Source organism: Bos mutus, chromosome 7, assembly GCF_027580195.1.
Source record: "Bos mutus isolate GX-2022 chromosome 7, NWIPB_WYAK_1.1, whole genome shotgun sequence".
Lineage (NCBI taxonomy): Eukaryota > Metazoa > Chordata > Mammalia > Artiodactyla > Bovidae > Bos > Bos mutus.
In genome coordinates this window covers 86,187,002-86,209,216 of record NC_091623.1, presented here as the reverse complement: position 1 = coordinate 86,209,216, position 22,215 = coordinate 86,187,002, and the positions used below count along the sequence as shown (strand labels likewise).

General features: G+C 56.0%; 1 protein-coding gene across 1 annotated transcript; it reads left to right on the top strand.

The window, feature by feature from the left end:
- The first annotated feature begins 2,202 nt into the window (after positions 1 to 2,202).
- Positions 2,203 to 14,180, top strand: PITX1 (paired like homeodomain 1). The gene is made up of 4 exons (XM_070374875.1): positions 2,203 to 2,337; positions 7,901 to 8,137; positions 10,446 to 10,678; positions 12,627 to 14,180. The coding sequence occupies exons 2-4, from the start codon at positions 7,969 to 7,971 to the stop codon at positions 13,167 to 13,169; spliced, it is 945 nt and encodes a 314-aa protein (XP_070230976.1). The 5' UTR covers positions 2,203 to 2,337; positions 7,901 to 7,968; the 3' UTR covers positions 13,170 to 14,180.
- Positions 14,181 to 22,215: the final 8,035 nt, after the last annotated feature.

Here is a 22,215-nt window from a genome sequence, read left to right as displayed (position 1 = left end):
CGGAAACAAAAATGAGAGCAAACTCTTCTAAAGAGCAAAGCTGCCTGGCAGGAATCACCACTTTGAGCCTGCTGCCCACCCCCAAACCAAGCCACACCCCTCACCTCCACCATCTCCTAGACTTCTCAGTGAGATAAAAATTCTATTCTCCCATTTCACAGGGAGGGAAGCTGAAGATGGGAGACATTATATGATTTACCCAAGGCCACACAGCTAGTAAAAGACAGACAAGACTCCAACTCTGAGGACTGGGTCTCAGAGGCAGCTTTTCGGGACCACAGGTTCTGCCTGGGAACAAGGGCAGACAGAGAAGCACATATGTGTACCACATCACCACTGAGAACAAAACTCAGAAAATTGCTGTTGTGCAGAGGCAGAAAGGTTTGATTTTCCAGCACAAGCACCAGACTGAATGCCACTGCAGCTAGACAAACGTCTGGCCCTCCATACATAGTAAAGGACCAGCAGTCACATTTATGCCCAAAGATGCCCAGGATGTGGGAGGAGGCTGCCTAGGACAAGGTCGGTAGCATCTGAGCTTAGCAGCCCATGGGCCCAGACTAGCCAGCAAACCAGTTTCAAACACAAAACAGCCAAACTATAAGCAGAGGCTAGAATTCCCGAAAGGCAGGGTCCCAGCAGACTGGAGACTGCGTTCTAAATCTGAAATCACAGGCATCAGGGACTCAGCTCTTAACCCTTAAGATCCAGTGCGCACCGAGTCCAACACACCCACCAAAGAGGTGTTCCTGTTGTTAAGTGTTGAGGGGAGGCTGTGGATTCCCTCAACAGCAGGACATGGTGCAGGGGCCGCCTTGAGGGCCTGAGTGCCGCGCAGTCTGTGAGGCTTGGTCGGGCAGGCTTCCTGCTTTAGGGGTTAGGAGGGAATCTGGGGTCTCCACGTTTCCAGCCAGATAGCCTTAGAGGTGGGGACCAGAGGGCGCCAGGGCGGGCAAGGGGCCGTGGCCTCTTCTGAAGCAGCTGTTGGAGTGAACCAGGCAGGGAGGCGCCGGCGGGTGATGGCACCTCATGAAACATTGATGCCCGGCCGCCACACTGCCATCTCCCGGCACCTAGAGCCAAAGCGGCAACTCTGAGTCCCTCGGCCGTCGGGGCAGGCTCAGCCGCTCTGGTCACGGGGGTAGTCCCAGACGGACTGCCCACCCGACTCTGCGTCCCATCCCAGGGCCCCAGCAGCAGCAGGCTCAGCCTGGGCGCTTAGGGGAGACAGGAAACCTGTTTGCCCAACTGCTTTCCCAACACAGGGCTTCACTCGGGATATCTGGCAATGGCTGACAGAACTCAGCTCCCCTTAGTCTGACTTATCTCCCAGTAGCCACCAGCCAGGGACAGGCCAACCTGGCCACATAGGTTGAGTCCTCTCCTGTGAAGGGGCCGAGCAGGACGACTGCTGTAGGATGTGCAGGCAAGGGGCTGGGCAAGGGGCCTCAGCAGTCTGTCCTCGTGGGATGGGTCTCCCCTTTCCTCATCAGCCCAGCCCCTGAGGAGAATGGCGGGGGGTGGGGTGGGGAATCCTCCAAGCAGAACAGATCGGGCGGTTGTCCCTCCCTTGCAAGCGCCCCTCCACCCTCCACAACCATACACAGAGACTGACTCTAGGGTCCGTCCACAAACCTCCCTTGGCTGCCAAGCTCTGCGCGGCGGACTCCCCTGGCCAATATGCAAGACCAGCTCCCTCCCGCAGGCTGAGCAGAAAGGGGGAAAAGTCGACTCTCAAAATCCCGGCTCAAACCTTCACCTGGCGGGACCCGGGGAAACTCCGACCAGACCCCGACTAAACCGAGATCAGGCCCAGCCCTTCGAGTGTCAGGTGGGAAACTGAGCCCAGGGAAAGAAGGCGCGTCGGGGCCAGGCCGGGACCCTCAGAGACTCCGTCCGCATGCGGCCAGGCCCCTCCTCCGCGCGCGCAGTCCCGAGGAGCGCTCTACGGCCTCGGGCCCCGGCCACGAGCCGCGCCGACCCCTGCCTGCGCCCCGAGGGAGGCCGGGACCCCTAGCCCGCGGGACTGCGCGCCGCCCCCTCCCCGCCGGTCCCGACGAGCGCCTCGCTTCCCCTCCCCCCTTCCCGCCTCCCCAGTCAGTGTCCCCGCCTTCCCCGCGGGCGACGGGCGGCGGCGGCAGCAGGAGGAGCGGGCCAAGCCGCGGCAGCCCGGTCCTTGCGCGCTGGGATGTAGCGAACCAGAAGGGGCAGAAGCTGCGCGCAGAGCCAGAGACACAGCTGGATCCGGGGCTCCAGTCGGAGTGAAAATCTAAGCCAGAGTCCTTGGCGAGCGAGCCCGGAGCCGAGGAGCCGCACGCGCCGCGCAGCCCGGGTCGGGTAAGAGTCTTTGAGCTAGGGGCGCTGGGTCCCTGCGGTGTTGGGGCGCAAGGAGGTGGTGGCCGAGTTGCGCGCTGTTCGCTCCGGGAGTAGGTGGGGTCCAGCCGGTGGCACCGGACTGAGCGCATCGCGAAGGCCAGGCGCCATCGAGGCAGCTCCAGGAGCTCGTTCCTGCGCCCAGCGCACAATCACAGCTGCCATCGTCAGGCACTACCTCACCTAACCGGCGGACCCACGCCACGCTGTAGCCCTGGGCACCCTAAAAGAGCAACAGTTTCGGGGGTGCGGGCCCCAGCCCTGCAAGGGCACAGCCCTGGACGCCCTTCGCAGCCCTTCGTGGTGGCGCGGACCGCCGGGGACCTCTGGGAGAACCGGCAAGCGAGAGGGCCGCCCGCCGCTCCCCGCTGCACCCAGGAATGGGGGCCCCAGAACGAGCGGAAGCGCTGGCCCCTCTTCACGCACGGGGAACTTTGGCCTTACTTCGCGTCAAGAGGGTATTTTTCCTAAACGAAACCGCTTCATTCGTTCGCTTGTTCGTTTGTTCGGGCAGCTATGATGTAGAAAAGCAACAGACATCGGCCAGAGCCCCGGCTCTCTTCGCGGCGCACCCCGAAGTCCCGCCGCAGTGCTTGGAGGCGCCCCCAGCCCAAAGCGGCCTGCCCTAGCCGCCACCGTCAGGCTTTTCCTTACCCTAAGAGAAACCCCAAGTGCTCTTCGCAAAATCCAATAAAGATATTCCCGCAGCTTCTCCAGGGTTTGGTTGTTGACGCAGGGTTCCCGAGCACGCAGCCGCTTCTCTAGAACCGGGTCTCGGAATTCTCAAATTGACGAGTCTCCTAAATCTGAGCTGATTCCGCCGTGGTTAAGCAGGGCCCCCGGCGGCCCGGATCGCAGAAATGGGAACCAACAGCGAATCTTGGTTCCAATGTTTTCTAATTTAGGAATTCCCTTAATCAAAATATTTGAATCCACTTTTCTGAGAAACCAGGGCTCGGGTATTCTCTTGGCAGCCCAGTGGCCTCTGACAGCCACGGGGGCCGGAGGGTGGCAACCCCAGGTTGCTGTCCACTTGGCAGAGGATACAGGTCAAGAATAATGACAAAAGCTACAGGCAGCGGGGGGCAGCCCAAGAGGTGGACTCACTGGCCTCCAGCCTTTTCCTCAGACTGCTGTGGAAGCCCTCACCTCTGTTGAAAAAGGAAAAGAAGTTGTCTGGGGTGTATAGACCCGGTGCCCAACTCTGGGATGTTGAGGTGGCTTTTGTTGACCTTCAGGCCAGGCTCAGCGTGCCCTTCCATTAGGAAGGCAGCTGCTGGGAAGAGGAGACTGTGAACAGCAAAAGCTGACCCTCTGCTTCCCAGCTGTGTGACCAGCCACTGCCACTTTCCCAGCCTGCTCGTCCCCTGGCTCAGCCATTCTCAGAAACTACAGAGTGACCAGTGGGCTTGGGTGAGCTGTGAGCCTGGAGAGCGATGGGCTCTACCAACTGCTTTCAGCGAGTTCTGAGTTTCGTGCTCCCAGTACACCTCAGCTCTTCTCACTGGGACAGGCTGGGGAACCCCAACTGAAAGGAGGTTGCAGGCTGGGGACCTGAAAGCTGAAAGGATCATTCCCAGCCACCTACCTGAGCGCCCCTTTCCCATCACCCAGAAACTGCTTTCAGTCAAAGAAACAATGATTTTTATTGGGGAGGGGGTGTTAGATCTGGCAGAAGGAGGTAGGTGGTCCGGGCTGCACTCCCAAAACTGGGTTTTCTAGTTTGAACTTCTCCACGGCCTAAGAGGCTTAGGGCTGGAATGTCCCAGAGAGTCACGGATGGCCCCGGAGGCAAGCCATGGCACATTCCTTTCCTTTTCCTAAAATCCCTTGATTCTGGTGCAAAGATTAGAACAAGGTACCCCTGTGAGTGGGTGGAAGGATGCCCTCCATGAGGACCCTCCAATCACCCTTCCCAAATAAAATGACTAAGCCATTCTTGGGCAGAGTCTGTTTTCTGTAAGCTCAGCCTCAGGAAGGGTCCCTGTGGTGATTATTTCAACCCAACAAGAGCCCAGGCTTCTCTGCTGAACCCAGCCAGGACTCTAAGCCCCAAATTTCCTGAAAGTCACAGAATCATTGCTAGCTCTGTGTGGCCTGGAGGGTTGTTTCCAACCCCAGTAAGCCCCCTTCCCTTCTTTCTTCATGTCCCATCATCTGGTGAGGTGGAGGCTGAAGCAGCAGTCAGGGATCACTGTGTCATGTCAGACTTGGGAGCTGTAGCACAGTGTAGGTCAAGCCTTGCCCAAGGTCACACAGCAAAGCCAAGGGAACATTGAGTCCCTGCTCTTACTCCTGAAAGAGAGCTGCCTGTCCTGTGTGTGTGTGTGTGTGTGTGTGTGTGTGTGTGTGTGTTGCATCTGTGAGTGTGTGCAAGAAGCCCCTATTCTGCCCGGGATAGTGGCCAGGGGAGAGAGCGGCTGAGGAAGAAGACAGAGCACCCCAGGTCCCTTCTCCAGCCAGCACCCGAGATCAGGCCAGGGCCTCCTCTGGATCAGTTCCTCACCCCTACTCCTTCAGTGCTGACTGGGTCCAGTGGAGAAGACACCGCTGGGCAGCCCCCACTAGTCTCAGCCCCTCCCTAGGGCTCAGGGCCCCGGGATATGGAGCTTCACCCGCAATAGTCTGAGGACCTTTCAGTCCACACAGCAGGCATCAAGATTTCCAAATATAGGGATTATTGTGACCGCTTGGAGCACTGCCAGAGGCTTGGATCTGGAGGGGCACACAGCAGGTGCTCAATAACTGCATTAAATGCATCAACAGTGAGGGACACAAGTCCCTCAGACTGAGTAGCTAGAGCTGCAGAGTCACAAAACAGTCCCCATCCACGGAACGCCTGACTCTTTAGACCCTCTGGGGAGTGTGAGCTGTGATGGCCAGCCTCTGGACGCCCAAAGGCAGACCATTCATTTCATGACCCCTCCCAGAGGAGCACTGTGCTTCCTACCTTGGCCTGACACTTGGTGGGCTTAGAACACACCCCTCTCAGCCAGATTTCGTGCCAGACAGCATCAGTGTTCTGGAGCTCTGAGGCCTGGTTGTGTGTACATGTATGTGACTGTATTCAGCACTCCCATGTGTGGGCACAGTGAGTATGTGTGTGTGTATGTGTGCACAGCATGAGTATGTGTGTGTGTATGTGTGCACAGCACACCTGTACAGGTTCGCAGTACATATAAGTATGTGCATGCTTCTGTGACCCTGGCAGGCTGGGTGGCTCACTGTCCCATCGAAGTAAGGCAGCTACCAGGAAGGTAGCATGCGGAGGGGCACTCACTGGCATGGCATAACACCTAAATACATCCTGGAAAGGAGGTATGGCTCCTTCAGGAGAGTCAACTGAAAACTGTGGTCAAAGATGGGGCTGAGGCCAAATGCTCAGCAACCACTGTTCCCTGTGTCCATGAGCCCCTCCCCATCCCCTACACACCAAATCTGCTTTCTCCCTGGGGGTCTCAGCCTACAGAAAATTCCCTTTGGAGAAGTTGGAGCCACTCCCCCAGCCCAAACTCCTGGATGCATTCTCCTCTGGCCCCAGCCTCAGAGTTTGCCCGCTGTGGTCACAGGCACCCAGGGAGAATGGGCCGGCCCTAACGAACTGTGCTTACTCCCCAGGACCCAGAGCTGGGGGCCTTGGGCTGGGCCCAAGGGAGAGGCAGGCCTGGTTCTACCCTGCCCATGCCCTTGCTCCCACAATCCTCACCAAAGAGCTCAGCCTGGGGTGGAGCCAGGTGAGGGCAGGGACTGCTGAGGGTCCCAGACCCTGACAGCCTGCACAGTTAGCCCCAGGCAGAGATCCCAGGAGAACATTAGGATGCCCTGGGCCCAAGCGTGAGGCACTGGGCCTGGAGATGACCACAGTGCTTCTCCGGGCCTCACACCCCACCCCCACCACCATCCTGCCCAGTGCTGCTTCTGTCTAGTGGGGCACACAGAAGAGGGGCAAAGGGCACCCTGGGGTCCACCTGTGGCTAGAGGAACAGGTCAGGGCTGCACCCTACCATCCCAGCTGTCACCTATTTGCTCAAGACTCTGACATCTCAGGACCAATTAACAATTGTTAAGCAAAATCCTTCAACAAACTTCAGTGAAGGAGGAGGATTCAAGGAGGGACTCATTCTAAGGGATGGAAAAGGGAACGTGTTTGTGCTCATGGAGGGCCCACTGGTGCTGCAGCTTAGCTACCGTTGTAGCTAAGAGAAGCTCCAAGACTGTCCTAGGCTTCCTGGCCTGCTGGCCTAGGTTTAGAAACTGCAGTCACCTGGCCTGTCGGGCCTGTGCCTGCCACACTTGAGAAGCCAAAGTGAGGCCCTGCGAACCTGCCAGGAAGAGGGCAGAGAGAGGCCCACCTTGTGGTGGCCAAGGCCGGGACCTGGCGGATTTGGCCAGACCGTTGAAGGTGCAAAACAAGGGGAGAGAAGAGGCGGTGGGGGCCTGGCAGGGCACTTGGGGTCTCCTGCTGCACTCGACAGCGGCCTGGAGCCAACAGAAACGTTTCGTCTGATTAGAAGCCATCGGTTCTATCCCAATCCCGGAAAATTGACTGCGGTGCAGAGGGGGTAGGCCTGAGAAGCAGCCTTGGGGGAGAGGGTCCAAGCTAATTAGGAGGCAGCATCCGGGGGCCCATTAGAGCGCAGGCTGCTGTCACTCAGCCTGGCTCGGGTCCCGGGAGAAGAGGCCGGGGAAGGAGGGGCCGCGGCCCCTCGACGAGGACGCCTTTGGGAGCTGCCGGAACGAGCCCCGGGCTCTGCCCCCGCCCTGGCGCTGACTCGCAGGCGCCCGGTCGGTTGGATCCTGCTCGGTGAACGTTCACTCATCCCGGGCTGTTCTCGCCGGGGGCTCGGAACTCCGAGGCGGCCCAGACAGGAGTTGATTTCTGAGCGAAACAAGTCATTTGGGGCTTGAGGTGGGCACGAGCCGCGCGGGACTTGCAAGCCAGATGCGTTTCTTTTGTGCGGCCGAGGGAGAACTCAGTGTGCCACCGGGGAAGGAGGGTGAGGCGCGGCGAGGCCGCGGGAGGGGGGAGGCGGCGGGAAGGTGGCTGCGGAGGGGGAGGGCGCGGGCGAGGCAGGCCGAGAGGGAGGGAGGGCGGCAGAGAGGGCGCGGCGGCGCGGGCGGCTCGGGGCTGGATTCCGCCCGCGCTCCCTCGCTCGCTCGCTCTCTCCCTCCCTCCCAGCCCCCTCCCACCCAGGCCCACCCCACCCACCACCCCTGGCGCAGGGACTGCTGGAACCTGGCGGTGCGCGCTGTCGCTTTAAGACAGACTCTGCCGGCGCCGTCCGGAGCCTTAGAAACCGGCCCCGGATCGGGAGCCGGAGCCGGGGCCGGGCGGGCGGCTGAGGCCCGAGCGGCGGGAGCGCAGCGCGGAGCGCGAAGCCGGGCCCCCGGGTCGCGAGAAACCGCTGCCGCTGCCGCCCGCCTGGCCCCGCAGCCCCGGGCGGCCCATGGGGCGAGCGCGGCGTCGTTGCGGGCGCGGGCAGCCCTGGGGGGCAGCCGCTTAGGGGCTGCGCTCTTGTCCTCGCAGGTCGCCGCCGGGGCGGCCGGGCGCGCCCAGCCCCGGCCCCCGGAGCGCCCGCCTCGGTCCCCGCCTTCATGGACGCCTTCAAGGGGGGCATGAGCCTGGAGCGGCTGCCAGAGGGACTCCGGCCGCCACCGCCGCAGCCGCACGACATGGGGCCCGCCTTCCACCTAGCCCGCACGGCCGACCCCCGCGAGCCTCTCGAAAACTCCGCCAGCGAGTCGTCCGACACGGAGCTACCAGGTAAGAGCGGCTCCCCGCGAGGCGCGCGCGGAACCACCCGGGCGAGCAGGGCCGCGCCCCGCAGTCGGGCTCGCTCTACGCTCCAGGAGCGTCAGGACCTTGCCTTTTCCCATTCTCCATCTGACGATGAACGTGGACACGGACGCTCTTTATGAAACGGAAATTTTAGTGCTTTCCCAAGGCGCTTCCACGCGGTCCCGTCGCTCCAACTGACCGGCCGATGCACGAACCTACAACCGGAAGGTCGAAATGACAGCCTCTCTCGATCAGGAGCAAATAGAGCGGGGAGAAAAGTTAGGTTTGCGCAACTGGTTGTCCAGGGGCCGCTAGAACCGAAGGAGAGGAGCAGATGAGAGAGGAATGGGCGGGTGGGCGAGAGAAAGTGCCCAGAGAAACAGAGTACAGACACCCCGACAGACTGGGCGACTGACTTGAGAGGGGCAAAGCGGGGAGAAGGTATGGCGGGCGAAGTCAGAAAAGCAAACTGGGGGGCAAAAAAACAACAACCTTAAGTAAAAGGAAAAGAGAGGACAGCGAGGGCAGGTGGGCCAAGAGGCGCCGCCCGGCTCGGATATAGGACCCCTCAAAAGAAGGATCCCCGCCGCACGTGCGCCGCGGGAGCCGGGAGCCGCCAGGCCGCCTATCCAGGGCTCCAACTCGGCTCAGGCACGTCTCCTTCCGCGCTGCGTTTTTGTCCGAGCTCAAGCTTTTTTTTCCCCCAGCAACCGCTGGGCCGGCGGGTGGGCGGCGCGGGCAGCAACGAGGCTAACCCCCCGCCCTGTTCGGGCTCCCGGGTCTCCGAACGGCTCTGGCGCTCTCGGTCCTAATTCGGCGGCGCCGCCGAGCTCCCCACTCCCCGGGCCTTGGGCGCCTCTTCTACGTTCACTTCTTAATCCTCCGCTGAGTGTTTCTCTACGCGTTTGTAATCTCTGTTTGTTTCTGTTTTGCATCCCTAAGTGACTTTCTCTGAGAGGTTCTGTTTGGTTGGTTAAAAAACAATCAACGCAGGACGGTACTTTTGTTTTCAAAAGTTTTAACCGTGGCCTTTGGTTGGTTTTTATTTTTAAAAGCCCGGAGAAATATATAATTACAGTTGCTCTTTTTAAAAAAAAAAAAGTCTATGAGAATAGATTTAAATTTTTAACTGTATATTTCGATGTAGAAAGAACTGCTATTCTAGGTACATTTTCAAATTAAAATTTCTACATTTTACAAGAGATTTTACTTATTTACAATAATATAAGAGATTTTAAAAAGTCAATCCAAAATGGCGCGTTTCTCCGGGGTTTTCTCAAAATCCACTTACAGTGGTGTTACTTGCGGAATTTGTTACCTAACTACAGTGTTGTATTTCCCTGGGATTTAAAAATTACCTGGGGAAGGGCATTATCCAGAAGGGGTTAAAAAAAAAATCTATCTACAACACTACGTTGATGTTTTAAAAACCCCGGATAAATAAATGCCTGTGCCTGCCTGGAGCTTATAAACGTACAGCACTGTATTTAGTTAGTGTTTGCATGGAGGTTTCTGACTTCTTAATTTGCGTTTGCTGTGTTTCTATCTGCCTATTTTTAAGAGTTTGTGACCCTTTCTGTGTTTTTACCCATAGAGCTGTTAGCTTTTCTGGGATTCAGTATTTTGGTTTTAAATCCTTTTTCTTTATGTTTCAGTGTTTCTATGACTGTGTTTTGTGTAGCTTGAGAGAGGGAGCGAGACTAGAGCTCCCAGGTCACCTAGACAGAGCCTGTGGGTCTGGGCTGCCTGGCAGCCGCCAGAGGGATTTTCTGGGCCTTGGGACTTGAGGCCTGGAGCTAAGGCCGAGAAACCGGCTGTGCTGTGCCTGCCCGGCTCAGTGGGGCTCCGGCTCCGGCCCGGGGAGAAGAACTTGCAGGCCACCGCCTGGCTCTGGCTCCACGGATCCCCTAGCTTCAAGCTAGAAAAGTCTGATCCTAGTTCAGAAAAGCAGAGATCTCCGATTTAGAACCCCCAAGAGCCCTAAAAACTGTACATTTTCGGGTGGCATCAACGTAGGGCTCCAGCGTGTGCCGAGCGGTGAGAGCAGGCCCTGCCCAGCTGGGAACCTTGGTCCGCGGCTCCAACTCCTGGGCTTTGCTCCCAGACGAGCCTGACCAGAAGGTGACTACTGACCGACCAGGCACAGACGGGCTCTTTCCAGCGGGGACAATTCCAGGGCCCCTGGCGGGAGGGCGGACGGCCAGCGCTGACCGCGGGCGCTTCGGTGGAGCCGGGACGGGGTGCAACAGGGCAAAAGCCCGAGGTGACCGGCGCCCCACCCTGCCTGCTTCAGAAAAGGAGCGCGGCGGGGAACCCAAGGGGCCCGAGGACAGCGGTGCCGGCGGCGCGGGCTGCGGCGGTGCCGAGGACCCCGCCAAGAAGAAGAAGCAGCGGCGGCAACGCACGCACTTCACAAGCCAGCAACTGCAAGAGCTGGAGGCCACGTTCCAGAGGAACCGCTACCCGGACATGAGCATGCGGGAGGAGATCGCCGTGTGGACCAACCTCACCGAGCCACGCGTGAGGGTGAGCGCGGGGTGTGCGCCTAAGGGGACCCGCGCAGAAGGCTGCCAGCCGGCCCAGCGCAGACCTTGAAAGCTTAGACGCGCGCCTAGACTAACACTCTTTCCAACACTCAGACCTTCTTCCTCCCTCCACCGGAGGAGATTCCACCTTAGGCCCAGTCTACCCAGCTGCTGCTGAGCCGTTTGGTGCTAGCGCCCATCGGCTTTTGTCTCCTCGGATCTTTCTGACCCACATCCTACCTGACCCTCTGGCTTCACCGCAGCCCCCATCCAAAGGCCTGTGGCCCCAAGGGACGTTCCCCTGCCCAGTAGAGCCTAGAGCCCGCCCGGACTTAACCACCCTAATCTGTGCAGAGGATTCCCCCGCCGCTGGGGACGTGGGGCCACTAGTGCCTTCCTGCAGAAACGAAAAGGAAAGGCAGATCCTGCCTGGCAGTCTTAGAGAGGGCTGGGAAGAGCCTAGGCTTGGGGTCTCAAAACTTCCTGGGGCAGTGGTTCCATCCGCAGTTGGCTAGTTCACAATCTCAGGATACTCTCCACCTGACTCTTTGTCAGTCATCAGCCAACCTGTAGCTGAACCCTTTCCATAATGACCTTTCCTGTAGGGCTGGGGTCAGGTGGGAGGTGGGGGACAAATCTGGTGGATGAGTGAGCTTCAGGAGGAATCCCTTTGGAGATCTAAGGTCTCCAACCCAAGATGAGACTGCACACTCGCTCTTCTCACCCCTCGCTTCCCAGTGAATACATGGCTTTTCTGCCAGAGCAGCAAGAGAGTAGTTTCTTCTCTGGGTACTGCAAACATTTAATCAGATATTGGGAGCACGTCCCAAACTAAACCAAAGTCCCACCAGGGCCACAGACTCCCTGCTATAACCTCAGCTCTCACCCCGCCCCAGTCAGGCTGGCCAGCCCAGTGGGGTAGGGAGAGAAGACAGCACTCAGTAATCCAGAACTCACTAATCCTGCCCCCCGGTTTACGGTGGTAGGGGTGGGGTGGGGGGAGTAATCAGGCAATGTTAGTGCTTGGGATGGAGAAGGCTGACATGCACGGATCTGGCAAGAAAGGTCGGGGGAACAGCCCAGGGCAAGAACTGGGATTTGGGAATAAAAGAGGTTCTTAACTGAATTTTGTGGGGAAAAGTAGAGGGGGAAAGCAGAGAGAAACTAGTAAGAAGTGAAAGGAAATTAAATATTTGCAGAAAAACATATCTGGCATATATTTAGGTGGCAGGAAATAAATAAGGGAGAAGCAAAAGGATCAAGTATTTGAGAAAAATAAAGAATCGACTATTTAAGAGAAAATAGTGAGGGTCAAGATATTTGGAAAGAAGGAAAAAACTAAATATTTGGAGAAGAATCAAAAGGATCAAAAATGGGGGATAATACAGAAAAATGGCCTGAGGGAGAAAAAAGTGGTTCAGATAGTGGGGTGGACCAAATGAAAATAAACATCTGGGACAGAAATGAGAATATCAAATATTACCAATAAAGATGGAAACAGACTATCTGAGGAATGAAAAATAGACTGAGGAGTCGCAAGATACTATATTTGAGGTTAGAAAACTACCTTTGGTGTTGGAGAAGAAAATGGACGGAGTATTTAGGAGATAGATGGGGAACCGTTTGCGGGAAAAGGCACAAGATAACCTGGTTGAGAGAGGAAGAAAGAAAACAAATATTTGTTATTAAAAAAACAAAACGAGGATCCGCCTTAGGAGAAGAAACCGGATTTAATTAGGGGAAGAGGATAAAGATCAGAAAAAAGAAAAGACTAATAATATTTTCTGGGGACAGGAACCATTGTGGGGAGAAGGCAGGGGCGCAAATATGGAAGAAAAGAAACTGTATTGGGGAGAAGGAAGCGGGCTGAGGCCTCGGGGTGGGGCGGGGGCGGTGGGGGCGCCTTCCCGCCGGGCAGCCCTGACCCTTCTCCGGTCCCCCTCGCCTAGGTCTGGTTCAAGAACCGGCGAGCCAAGTGGCGGAAGCGCGAGCGTAACCAGCAGCTGGACCTGTGCAAGGGCGGCTACGTGCCGCAGTTCAGCGGCTTGGTGCAGCCCTACGACGACGTGTACGCCGCGGGGTACTCCTACAACAACTGGGCCGCCAAGAGCCTGGCGCCAGCGCCTCTCTCCACCAAGAGCTTCACCTTCTTCAACTCCATGAGCCCGCTGTCGTCGCAGTCCATGTTCTCGGCCCCCAGCTCCATCTCCTCCATGACCATGCCTTCGAGCATGGGCCCGGGCGCCGTGCCCGGCATGCCCAACTCGGGCCTCAACAACATCAACAACCTCACCGGCTCCTCGCTTAACTCGGCCATGTCGCCGGGCGCCTGCCCGTATGGCACACCCGCCTCGCCCTACAGCGTCTACCGGGACACGTGCAACTCGAGCCTGGCCAGCCTGCGGCTCAAGTCTAAGCAGCACTCGTCTTTCGGCTACGGCGGCCTGCAGGGCCCGGCCTCGGGCCTCAACGCGTGCCAGTACAACAGCTGACCGCCCGGCCGGGCCACGCGGGCCGGCGGCCGGAACGGCGCCGGGGTCGGGGCCGGGGCCGGGGCGGGCGCGGAGGGCCTGGCTCCTGAGCCGCCCCCTGCTCCCCATTTCCCCACCTCCGGCTTGATTTTGTGTTTGCTTTCCTGGACCTCACTCTACCCTCCAAAACGAGACAAAACAAAAAAGACGTCGGAGAAAAGTGCCGCGAAAAAAAAAACGGATGAGTTGCAATTTCCCTCGGGATGGCGCGGGTGGTGCACGTTCGCTCGCTTGGGGCCCGGGTGGGCCACTCCGCGGAGGGGACGCGGCGAGGGAGGCGAGTGCCCAGGCCGGCGGCCCGGAGGAGACGCCCCCCGTAGCCCGCGTTCCCGCCGCGCTGGACCCAGACTGAGCGGCCGCGCCTGTGAACTGGAGCGCGGAGCCCAGGCAAACCTGGGCCCCGGCCAGGTGGGAACCAAGACGCCCCCTCCTAGCTAGGCCCGGCTGAGCATACCTTATAGCTCGATCCGGATCCAAGTTGGAGTGGGCGTTGAGCCGGGGATGATGGTACCCAGCCCAGGGTCGGGAGCTCGCCGCGGAGCCGTACTAATGGCCCCGGCGCGCCTTGAGGCGCCCTCGCCTGCCCCGTGCCCCGGAGTCCTATTTTAAGGCCAAGGAACGGCAGCTGGCGGTGCGGTCAAGGCGGGAGCATGCTGAGTGCTTGTCTCCAAGCATCCCAGCCCCTAAGGTTCGCCGCAGACCCAGGCCCTCCGCTCGGCTCCCCCCGGGCCTAGGAGAGGGCCCCCCCTTTCCCGGCGAAGAGCCCCCTCTTCACCGCCCGCCGTGCAAGAGTCGAGCCGGGAGAGCTCGGGGCGCGGCCAGGGCCCCAGCCGCGCCCACTTTGCACACCCGCTCTCCGGCCCGCGCCCCTGTTTACAGCGTCCCTGTGTATGTCGGACTGACTGTATAGAATTATAAATCTGTCTATATCGACTTGTCCATGTACGTCTATTAAAAACCATAGTACGAGCGTGCTAACCGCTGCCGAGCCCTGACTGCTTCATTCGGCGAGAAGGAAGGTGGGTAGAAAGGGAAATAGGCCCCCGTGGGCTCTGCTCGTAGGAGGGAAGAGCCGAGGCCGACCCCGCCAGAGGACCCTACCCCTACGTCCCCGCCACCATTCCTGGCCTGTTCAGCCCAGCTCCCTTGAGGGCGCGGTTGGGCGCTACCAACTCCCTCTCCAAGCGCGCGCGCGCGCCCCCCCAAGCAATCGACTGAGCCGCTCAGCCTCCGGCGCTGCGCGGGCTGCCCCAGCCTAGACCGCCAGATTCTGCAGGTTCTTCTCAGGCTGGGCCTGAATGGCCCTCCAGCCTCTCAGGGTGGTGCCCAGCCTTTGTCTGCCGGGAACCTTGGGGTGGGAGCCGCTAAAAGTTTTTTTAGGCCCGGGGTTGCCTTTTCTCTCATAGGCCCGGTGCCGCACCGTGAGCCCTGCTCTTGCTGTTAAGGAGGACCGAGGGTGCTGGATCCGCCAGAGTCTAGCCAGGGCCTCCCTCTGCCTTTCCATATCGAAATCCCACCCAGGGGCATATGGCTATTACGGTGAAAGTGTCCACTACGCAGAACTCATTTCTCACTTCCCTTCCATCCCAACGTATCTGTGGCTCCCAGCGCCACCACCCTCCCCCACTTTGGAAACTACTGAACAAGACCAGCCTGTAAACTGCCTGTAAAATTCTGCTTCCCTTAAGTAAGTCATTTCTAATGGCAAAACAAAATGTTTGCAGCTGCAGCGGGTGAGGAAGGAGGGGTTAGTATTCTGCTTTAGAGTCACCTTGTGATGGGCAATGCCCTGGGGCTGGGCCCAGGCAGGCCCTAGCTGGGATGCGGTATGGCCATGGGCTTAGTCATGGGTTAATAGCTGGAGAGCCCTGTGCACACATTCCCAGACCGGGTCAGTACTGACTCTGAGGTCAGGAGTGTTGGCCCTACTACACAGATGGTGGAACTAGGGCTCCATCACACTATGCAGTGGGCCAAGGTCACACGGATTCCAAAGTCAAGCATCTTTCCATGGTCTTCTCACCTTCAGAGGAGGAGTAAGGAGGGGTCCTTCCTGCGGGATGGCTCAGCCTGATTCTGTAGGACTTGGAGTGCCGGGATCTGAGAAGGACAGGGCCAGATACACAGGCTGGGGAGGGAGGTGGGGAAGGGAAGGTTGGGGCAGGGGGGCTGGAGCCAGACCACCCCTCCCCCAACGGCTCCAGTCCAGAGCTCCGACCCCTCACTCTCTGGAAACATAAACACAATCACATCTGGACTCAGAGTGCCTCCCCGACTCACACATCTGCCAAGGCCAGGGGGCCCTGGTCTCAGCTGAGGGCAGGAGGCAGGGGAGACCTAGAAGGAGGTGGGACTAGAGGGAAGTGGGAGGCAGAGAGGCCTCTCTGAATGTCAGGCTCAGCCTCAGGTGAGAGGAGGGCCGAAGAGGGGTTCTGGTGGAGACTTAATGTGGCTGTGGGGCCACAGGGCAAAGAACTGCAGCCGGGAGGAGAGGCAAAAGCTGAATGACCCCACTGTCCCATCAGGGACCATGGCCGAGGTGAGTGCAGGACCCAGCCTTGGGTCCCACCCAGCTATTCTGACCTAGGGAACTCTGTGGCTGCAGAGAGTAGCCAGCTCTCCCCAGCTACACCAGCTGCAGGGTCATCTCTGGAGGGGGTGCTAAGGAATATGCGGGGCTTTAAGAGCCAAGTCCTCTGAGAAATGGCAGAAAGTGCTAGTCCTGCTCTGTCTGAAGAGGACTGGGGAGGCTCATTCAACATTTACTGCGCTCCTGCCCCTGGTGCTGGGGATGGAGAAGTAGGAAACAGACACAGTCCCTGCTCTCGTGGACAAGTAAACAAACACGTATAATTACAAACTGGGCTGAGCGCTTTTGAAGAAAAAGAACAGGGTGTTGTGAGTAAGAAGAGAAAAAAAAAAGTCCTGCCTCAAACAGGATAGCCAGGCAAGGCTTTTCAGTGGAGGTGGCGCCATCTCTGTCTTTAGTGGCAAGTGTCATCATTTACTGAGCCCTTCAGGAACTAGAGCCCCCTGCACTTCTCATAGATGAGCACCCTTACCTGCACAGCAGCCCTGCAAGAAGGATCCTCATTGTCCCCTTTCCCTGATGAGGCCCCAGAGGCTTAAAGAACTCATAGAGTAGGAGTGATGGAGTGGATTCAAACCCTGTCACTCCCCACTCTGCACAAGGCTACCACATGCCAATTACCATGGACAACTTCAGGGGTAGGGGGCGCTGTCTGATCTTAAAGAGATCATAATTTCTGCTGGCAACATAGGACTTGTTCAGTTGTTAAGTGTCCAGCTCTTTGTGACCCCATGGATTGCAGCATGCCAGGCTTCCCTATCCTTAACTGTCTCCCAGAATTTGTTCCAATTAATGTCCATTGAGTCGGTGATGCTATATCTAACCATCTCATCGTCTGCCAGCCCCTTCTTCTTTTGCCTTCAATCTTTCCCAGCATCAGGATCTGTTCCAATGAGTCAGCTTCTCGCATCAGGTGGCCAAAGTAACATAGGACTGGCCCTCAGAAAACACAGGCAGACTTGTTCTTACCTGATCCTGACAAAGTGAGCCCTAAAGGGCTGCTACAGGCTTAGAGAGGCCACAAATGAGGGTTGGGGGACAAGAGGCTGGTGCCCCGCACTGCCTTGAAGGCACAGTGGGCACCAATGGAGAGTGGGGTGAGCCCCCGTGTGCACCCCTCATAATGCCTGGTCATTGCAGGAAAGGAACGGAATCGCTCCCCTGGCTTCATGGCCACAGTCAGGCTGCAGGCCTCCGTCTGGGCCCCTGAGTCACCTGGAGCGCGAAGGGATCACAGCTGGAAAGGCTGCCTTGCCAGGGGGCACTGCCTGAGGAGTCCCTGGGGTGGCTCTGGGTGGCCCTCTCTCCACATGCCTCAGCCTGCTGCTGCTCCCTGGTAGGATAGTAACAGGGCCTCAGTCACCTTCTGCCCAGGGACCTCCCCTTCTCCTGGGGTGCTTACTTGGCTCTGGCATCCATGGGAACTTTTGCTGTGGTCTTTGAAAACAAGAGTTTGAGTTCTGCCTCTACCTCTGAGTTGCCTTGGGCAAGAGAGTTAAGGTCTCTGAGGCTGTTTCCTCTTTAGTGAAAGGGAATAACAACAATCACTCAACACAGTTGTCTAAAAGGAGTAAATGACATCACGCACATAAAGTGTTAGCTGTGGTGCTGGCATACAGTAAGTGCTCAATAATTTGTTGCTTTTGATGGAATTGTGATTGTAGATGCTATTGTTATTATTAACGTGAGCTGTCCTGCCTCTTCTCCTGAGGGCCCTGTCCCCCACTTTCCACATTAATGAGGCTTCTGTAAGTTTCTCAACAGGTTATTTCTGAAAATGTCATTTAGGACTCACCTTGGTTTTCCCTCAGGCTTTGCTGAATGCCATGAACGTGAATCATGATTGACAGTCCTTTGATTCCCCTACCCGCCCCACTCCATCCCACCCCCAGGAGCCCAGCCTGTTGTCCTGTGGTCCAGTCCTCCCACCACACTCCATGGGCAGACCCTGGGAGACCCAGAGGAACCAAGCCCACTTCCTGCTGTCCATTGGGTGTGTGGAGGAGAACATGGGCTGGGCCAGTCAGCACTCTGAGAGGTGAGCCTCGGGAACAGAGGGCACATGCCCAAAGTTCTGCCTGAAGGGCTCCCTGCAACATGGGGTGAAGACGCCCAAACACTTCTTGTTGTGTTACTTCATTTTACCGACAGCCAACATTAGGCCCTTACTGAGTGCTGCGTCCCCATGCCAGCACTGTGTAAGAATTAGGCAGTATATAAGCATTCGCTCCTCACAGCGGGGAAGGGCTTGCTAGTCTCTCACTGGAAGAAACCGAAAATCGGAGAGAACTGAAAGCTCATCCAAGATGGCCTAGCTCATGGAGAAAAGGGCCAGGACCTGCACTCCAGCCCTCTGCCCAGGGGCCAGGTGCCACCCCCACTGCACTGTACACCCTCCGACTGGAAGCGCATTTGTACTGTGCTGGGGGTGAGGGGTGGGCTGCGGAGGAGAGAAACAATTATAATTCAGGTCCAGAGGACTCAGCTGTCCTCTGGGAGAGAGGAAAAGATCCCAGGTCTTGCCTTCACCGAGCTCACTCGGCTGTGTGGGAGAGAAGCGGGGGACCAGGTGACAGCCGGGACTGAAGAAGCCCTGGGGTGGGCAGGCAGGACACAGAGAAGCTGCCTGGCGAAGGCAGGGCCCTGGGATATCAACCATTAAATCCAAACTCCCATTCGGTGTTATGAGTTTCTCATTTCCTATATGGGTGCTGCCAGTCTGCCTCCCTCTGGGAGCTCTCCCAGGCTTCCTCCCACAGCCCGTGCTGACCCTCCTCCTTGCCCCTCTCCCCACAGGAGCTCCAGTCTTCACACTCCTGTGCTGTCTCTTCACCGGGCCTGGCCCTTGCCTCCCAGTTGACGGTGGAGCCCAGAGCTGGTGTCCACTGACAGAGAGGCTGCAGGGCCCCTAGGAGGCACAGCCCCAGAGCCCAGCCATGGGCTGGTGAGCCTGCGGGCCTGTGAATCAGGACGCTGGAGGGGAGCAGGTCTAGGGACAGGAGGCTGCCTGTGAAGCAGGGTGAAGGCTGAGGGCAGATGAAAGCTGCGCTGGGTGACTGGTCACATGGCCCCACGCCTCCCTCTGCACCGTCCCCTGCTATGGGCTGTACATGTTTTATTTATCTTGTGAGCCTCATTTTTAGATGAGGAAGCCGAGACTCGGGGTGTCCAGCTTGAGAGCCTTGGATCCCAGCCTGTCCTACTGCAGACAGAGTCCACAGCTTAACCTCTGTGAGTACCGCCTCCTGGAAGCAGGGCACTAGCAGCAGGGTCTCTTCAGCCCCTGAGACCCAGGATGTATTGGCAAATAGGTGTGGACAGTGACGTGTGGAGAAATGTCTGCACACGGTGCTGAAGAAGGATTTGCTAAATAAAAGAAGCGGAGGGCTGTCTTCCTTTATGCCTTCCTCCACTTGACATGTCCTGGCCTCCAGCCTCTCCCCAGTCCTTTCTCTCTTCTCTTGCTTCTTTCCTTATTCCTCTCACCATTCAACTCCCCACCATTCAGCACAAGCACTGCTTTTAAAAGTGTATCTGAACAACAACAGTTCAAACATGGGCAAAGCACTTGAACAGACATTTCTCCAAATAAGACATACAAATGGCCAATAAACACATGAAAAGATGCTCAACATCACTAGTCATTGCTGCTGCTGCTGCTAAGTTGCTTCAGTCGTGTCCAACTCTGTGCAATTGCATGGACGGCAGCCTACCAGGCTCCTCCGTCCATGGGATTTTCCAGGCAAGAGTACTGGAGTGGGGTGCCATTGCCTTCTCCATCACTAGTTGTTCAGTTCAGTTCAGTTCAGTCGCTCAGTCATGTCCGACTCTGTGACCCCATGAATCGCAGCACACCAGACCTCCCTGTCCATCACCATCTCCCGGAGTTCACTCAAACTCATGTCCATCAAGTCAGTGATGCCATCCAGCCATCTCATCCTCTGTTGTCCTCTTCTCCTCCTGCCCCAATCCCTCCTAGCATCAGGGTCTTTTCCAGTAAGTCAACCCTTCGCATGAGGTGGTCAAAGTATTGGAGTTTCAGCCTCAGCATCTTTTCTTCCAATGAACACCCAGGACTGATCTCCTTTAGGATGGACTCGTTGGATCTTCTTGCATTCCAAGGGACTCACAAGAGTCTTCTCCAGCACCACAGTTCAAAAGCATCAATTCTTCGGCGCTCAGCTTTCTTCACAGTCCAACTCTCACATCCATACATGACCACTGGAAAAACCATAGCCTTGACTAGACGGACGTTTGTTGGCAATGTAATATCTCTGCTTTTGAATATGCCATCTAGGTTAGTCATAACTTTCCTTCCAAGGAGTAAGCGTCTTTTAATTTCATGGCTGCAATCACCATCTGTAGTGATTTTGGAGCCCAGAAAAATAAAGTCTGACACTGTTTCCACTGTTTCCCCATCTATTTCCCATGAAGTGATGGGACCAGATGCCATGATCTTCGTCTTCTGAATGTTGAGCTTTAAGCCAATTTTCTCACTCTCCACTTTCACTTTCATCAAGAGGCTTTTTAGTTCCTCTTCACTTTCTGCCATAAGGGTGGTGTCCATCTGCATATTTGAGGTTATTGATTATTTCTCCCGGCAATCTTGATTCCAGCTTGTGCTTCCTCCAGCCCAGCATTTCTCATGATGTACTCTGCATATAAGTTAAATAAGCAGGGTGACAATATACAGCCTTGACGTACTCCTTTTCCTATTTGGAACCAGTCTGTTGTTCCATGTCCAGTTCAAACTGTTGCTTCCTGACCTGCATATAGGTTTCTCAAGAGGCAGGTCAGGGGGTCTGGTATTCCCATCTCTTGAAGAATTTTCCACAGTTTATTGTGATCCACACAGTCAAAGGCTTTGGCATAGTCAATAAAGCAGAAATAGATGGTTTTCTGGAACTCTGTTGCTTTTTCGATGATCCAGTGGATGTTGGCAATTTGATCTCTGGTTCCTCTGTCTTTTCTAAAACCAGCTTGAACATCTGGAAGTTCATGGTTCACGTATTGCTGAAGCCTGGCTTGGAGAATTTTGAGCATCGCTTTACTAGAGTGTGAGATGAGTGCAATTGTGCGGTAGTTTGAGCATTCTTTGGCATTGCCTTTCTTTGGGATTGGAATGAAAACTGACCTTTTCCAGTCCTGTGGCCACGGCTGAGTTTTCCAAATTTGCTGGCATATTGAGTGCAGCACTTTCACAGCATCATCTTTCAGGATTTGAAATAGCTCAACTGGAATTCCATCACCTCCACTAGCTTTGTTCATAATGATGCTTCCTAAGGCCCACTTGACTTCACATTCCAGGATGTCTGGCTCTAGGTCAGTGATCACACCATTGTGATTATCTTGGTCGTGAAGATCTTTTTTGTACAGTTCTTCTGTGTATTCTTGCCACCTCTTCTTAATATCCTCTGCTTCTGTTAGGTCCATACAATTTCTGTCCTTTATCGAGCCCATCTTTGCATGAAATGTTCCCTTGGTATCTCTAATTTTCTTGAAGAGATCTCTAGTCTTCCCCATTCTGTTGATTTCCTCTATTTCCTTGCATTGATCACTGAGGAAGGCTTTCTTATCTCTCCTTGCTATTCTTTGGAACTCTGCATTCAAATAGGAATATCTTTCCTTTTCTCCTTTGCTTTTCACTTCTCTTCTTTTCACAGCTATTTGTGAGGCCTCCTCAGATAGCCATTTTGCTTTTTTGCATTTCTTTTCCATGGGGATGGTCTTGATCCCTGTCTCCTGTACAGTGTCATGAACCTCCATCCATTGTTTATCAGGCACTCTATCAGATGTAGTCCCTGAAATCTATTTCTCACTTCCACTGTATAATCATAAGGGATTTGATTTAGGTCATACCTGAATGGTCTAGTGGTTTTCCCTACTTTCTTCCATTTAAGTCTGAATTTGGCAATAAGGAGTTCATGATCTGAGCCACAGTCAGCTCCCGGTCTTGTTTTTGCTGACTGTATAGAGCTTCTCCATCTTTGGCTGCAAAGAATATAATCAATCTGATTTCGGTGTTGACCATCTGGTGATGTCCAAGTGTAGAGTCTTCTCTTGTGTTGTTGGAAGAGGATGTTTGCTATGACCAGTGCATTTTCTTGGCAAAACTCTATTAGTCTTTGCCCTGCTTCATTCCGTATTCCAAGGCCAAATTTGCCTGTTACTCCAGGTGTTTCTTGACTTTCTACTTTTGCATTCCAGTCCCCTATAATGAAAAGGACATCTTTTTGGGGTATTAGTTCTAAAAGGTCTTGTAGGTCTTCATAGAACCGTTCAACTTCAGCTTCTTCAGCGTTACTGGTTGGGGCATAGACTTGGATTCCTGTGATAGTGAATGGTTTGCCTTGGAAACGAACAGAGATCGTTCTGTCGTTTTTGAGATTGCATCCAAGTACTGCATTTCGGACTCTT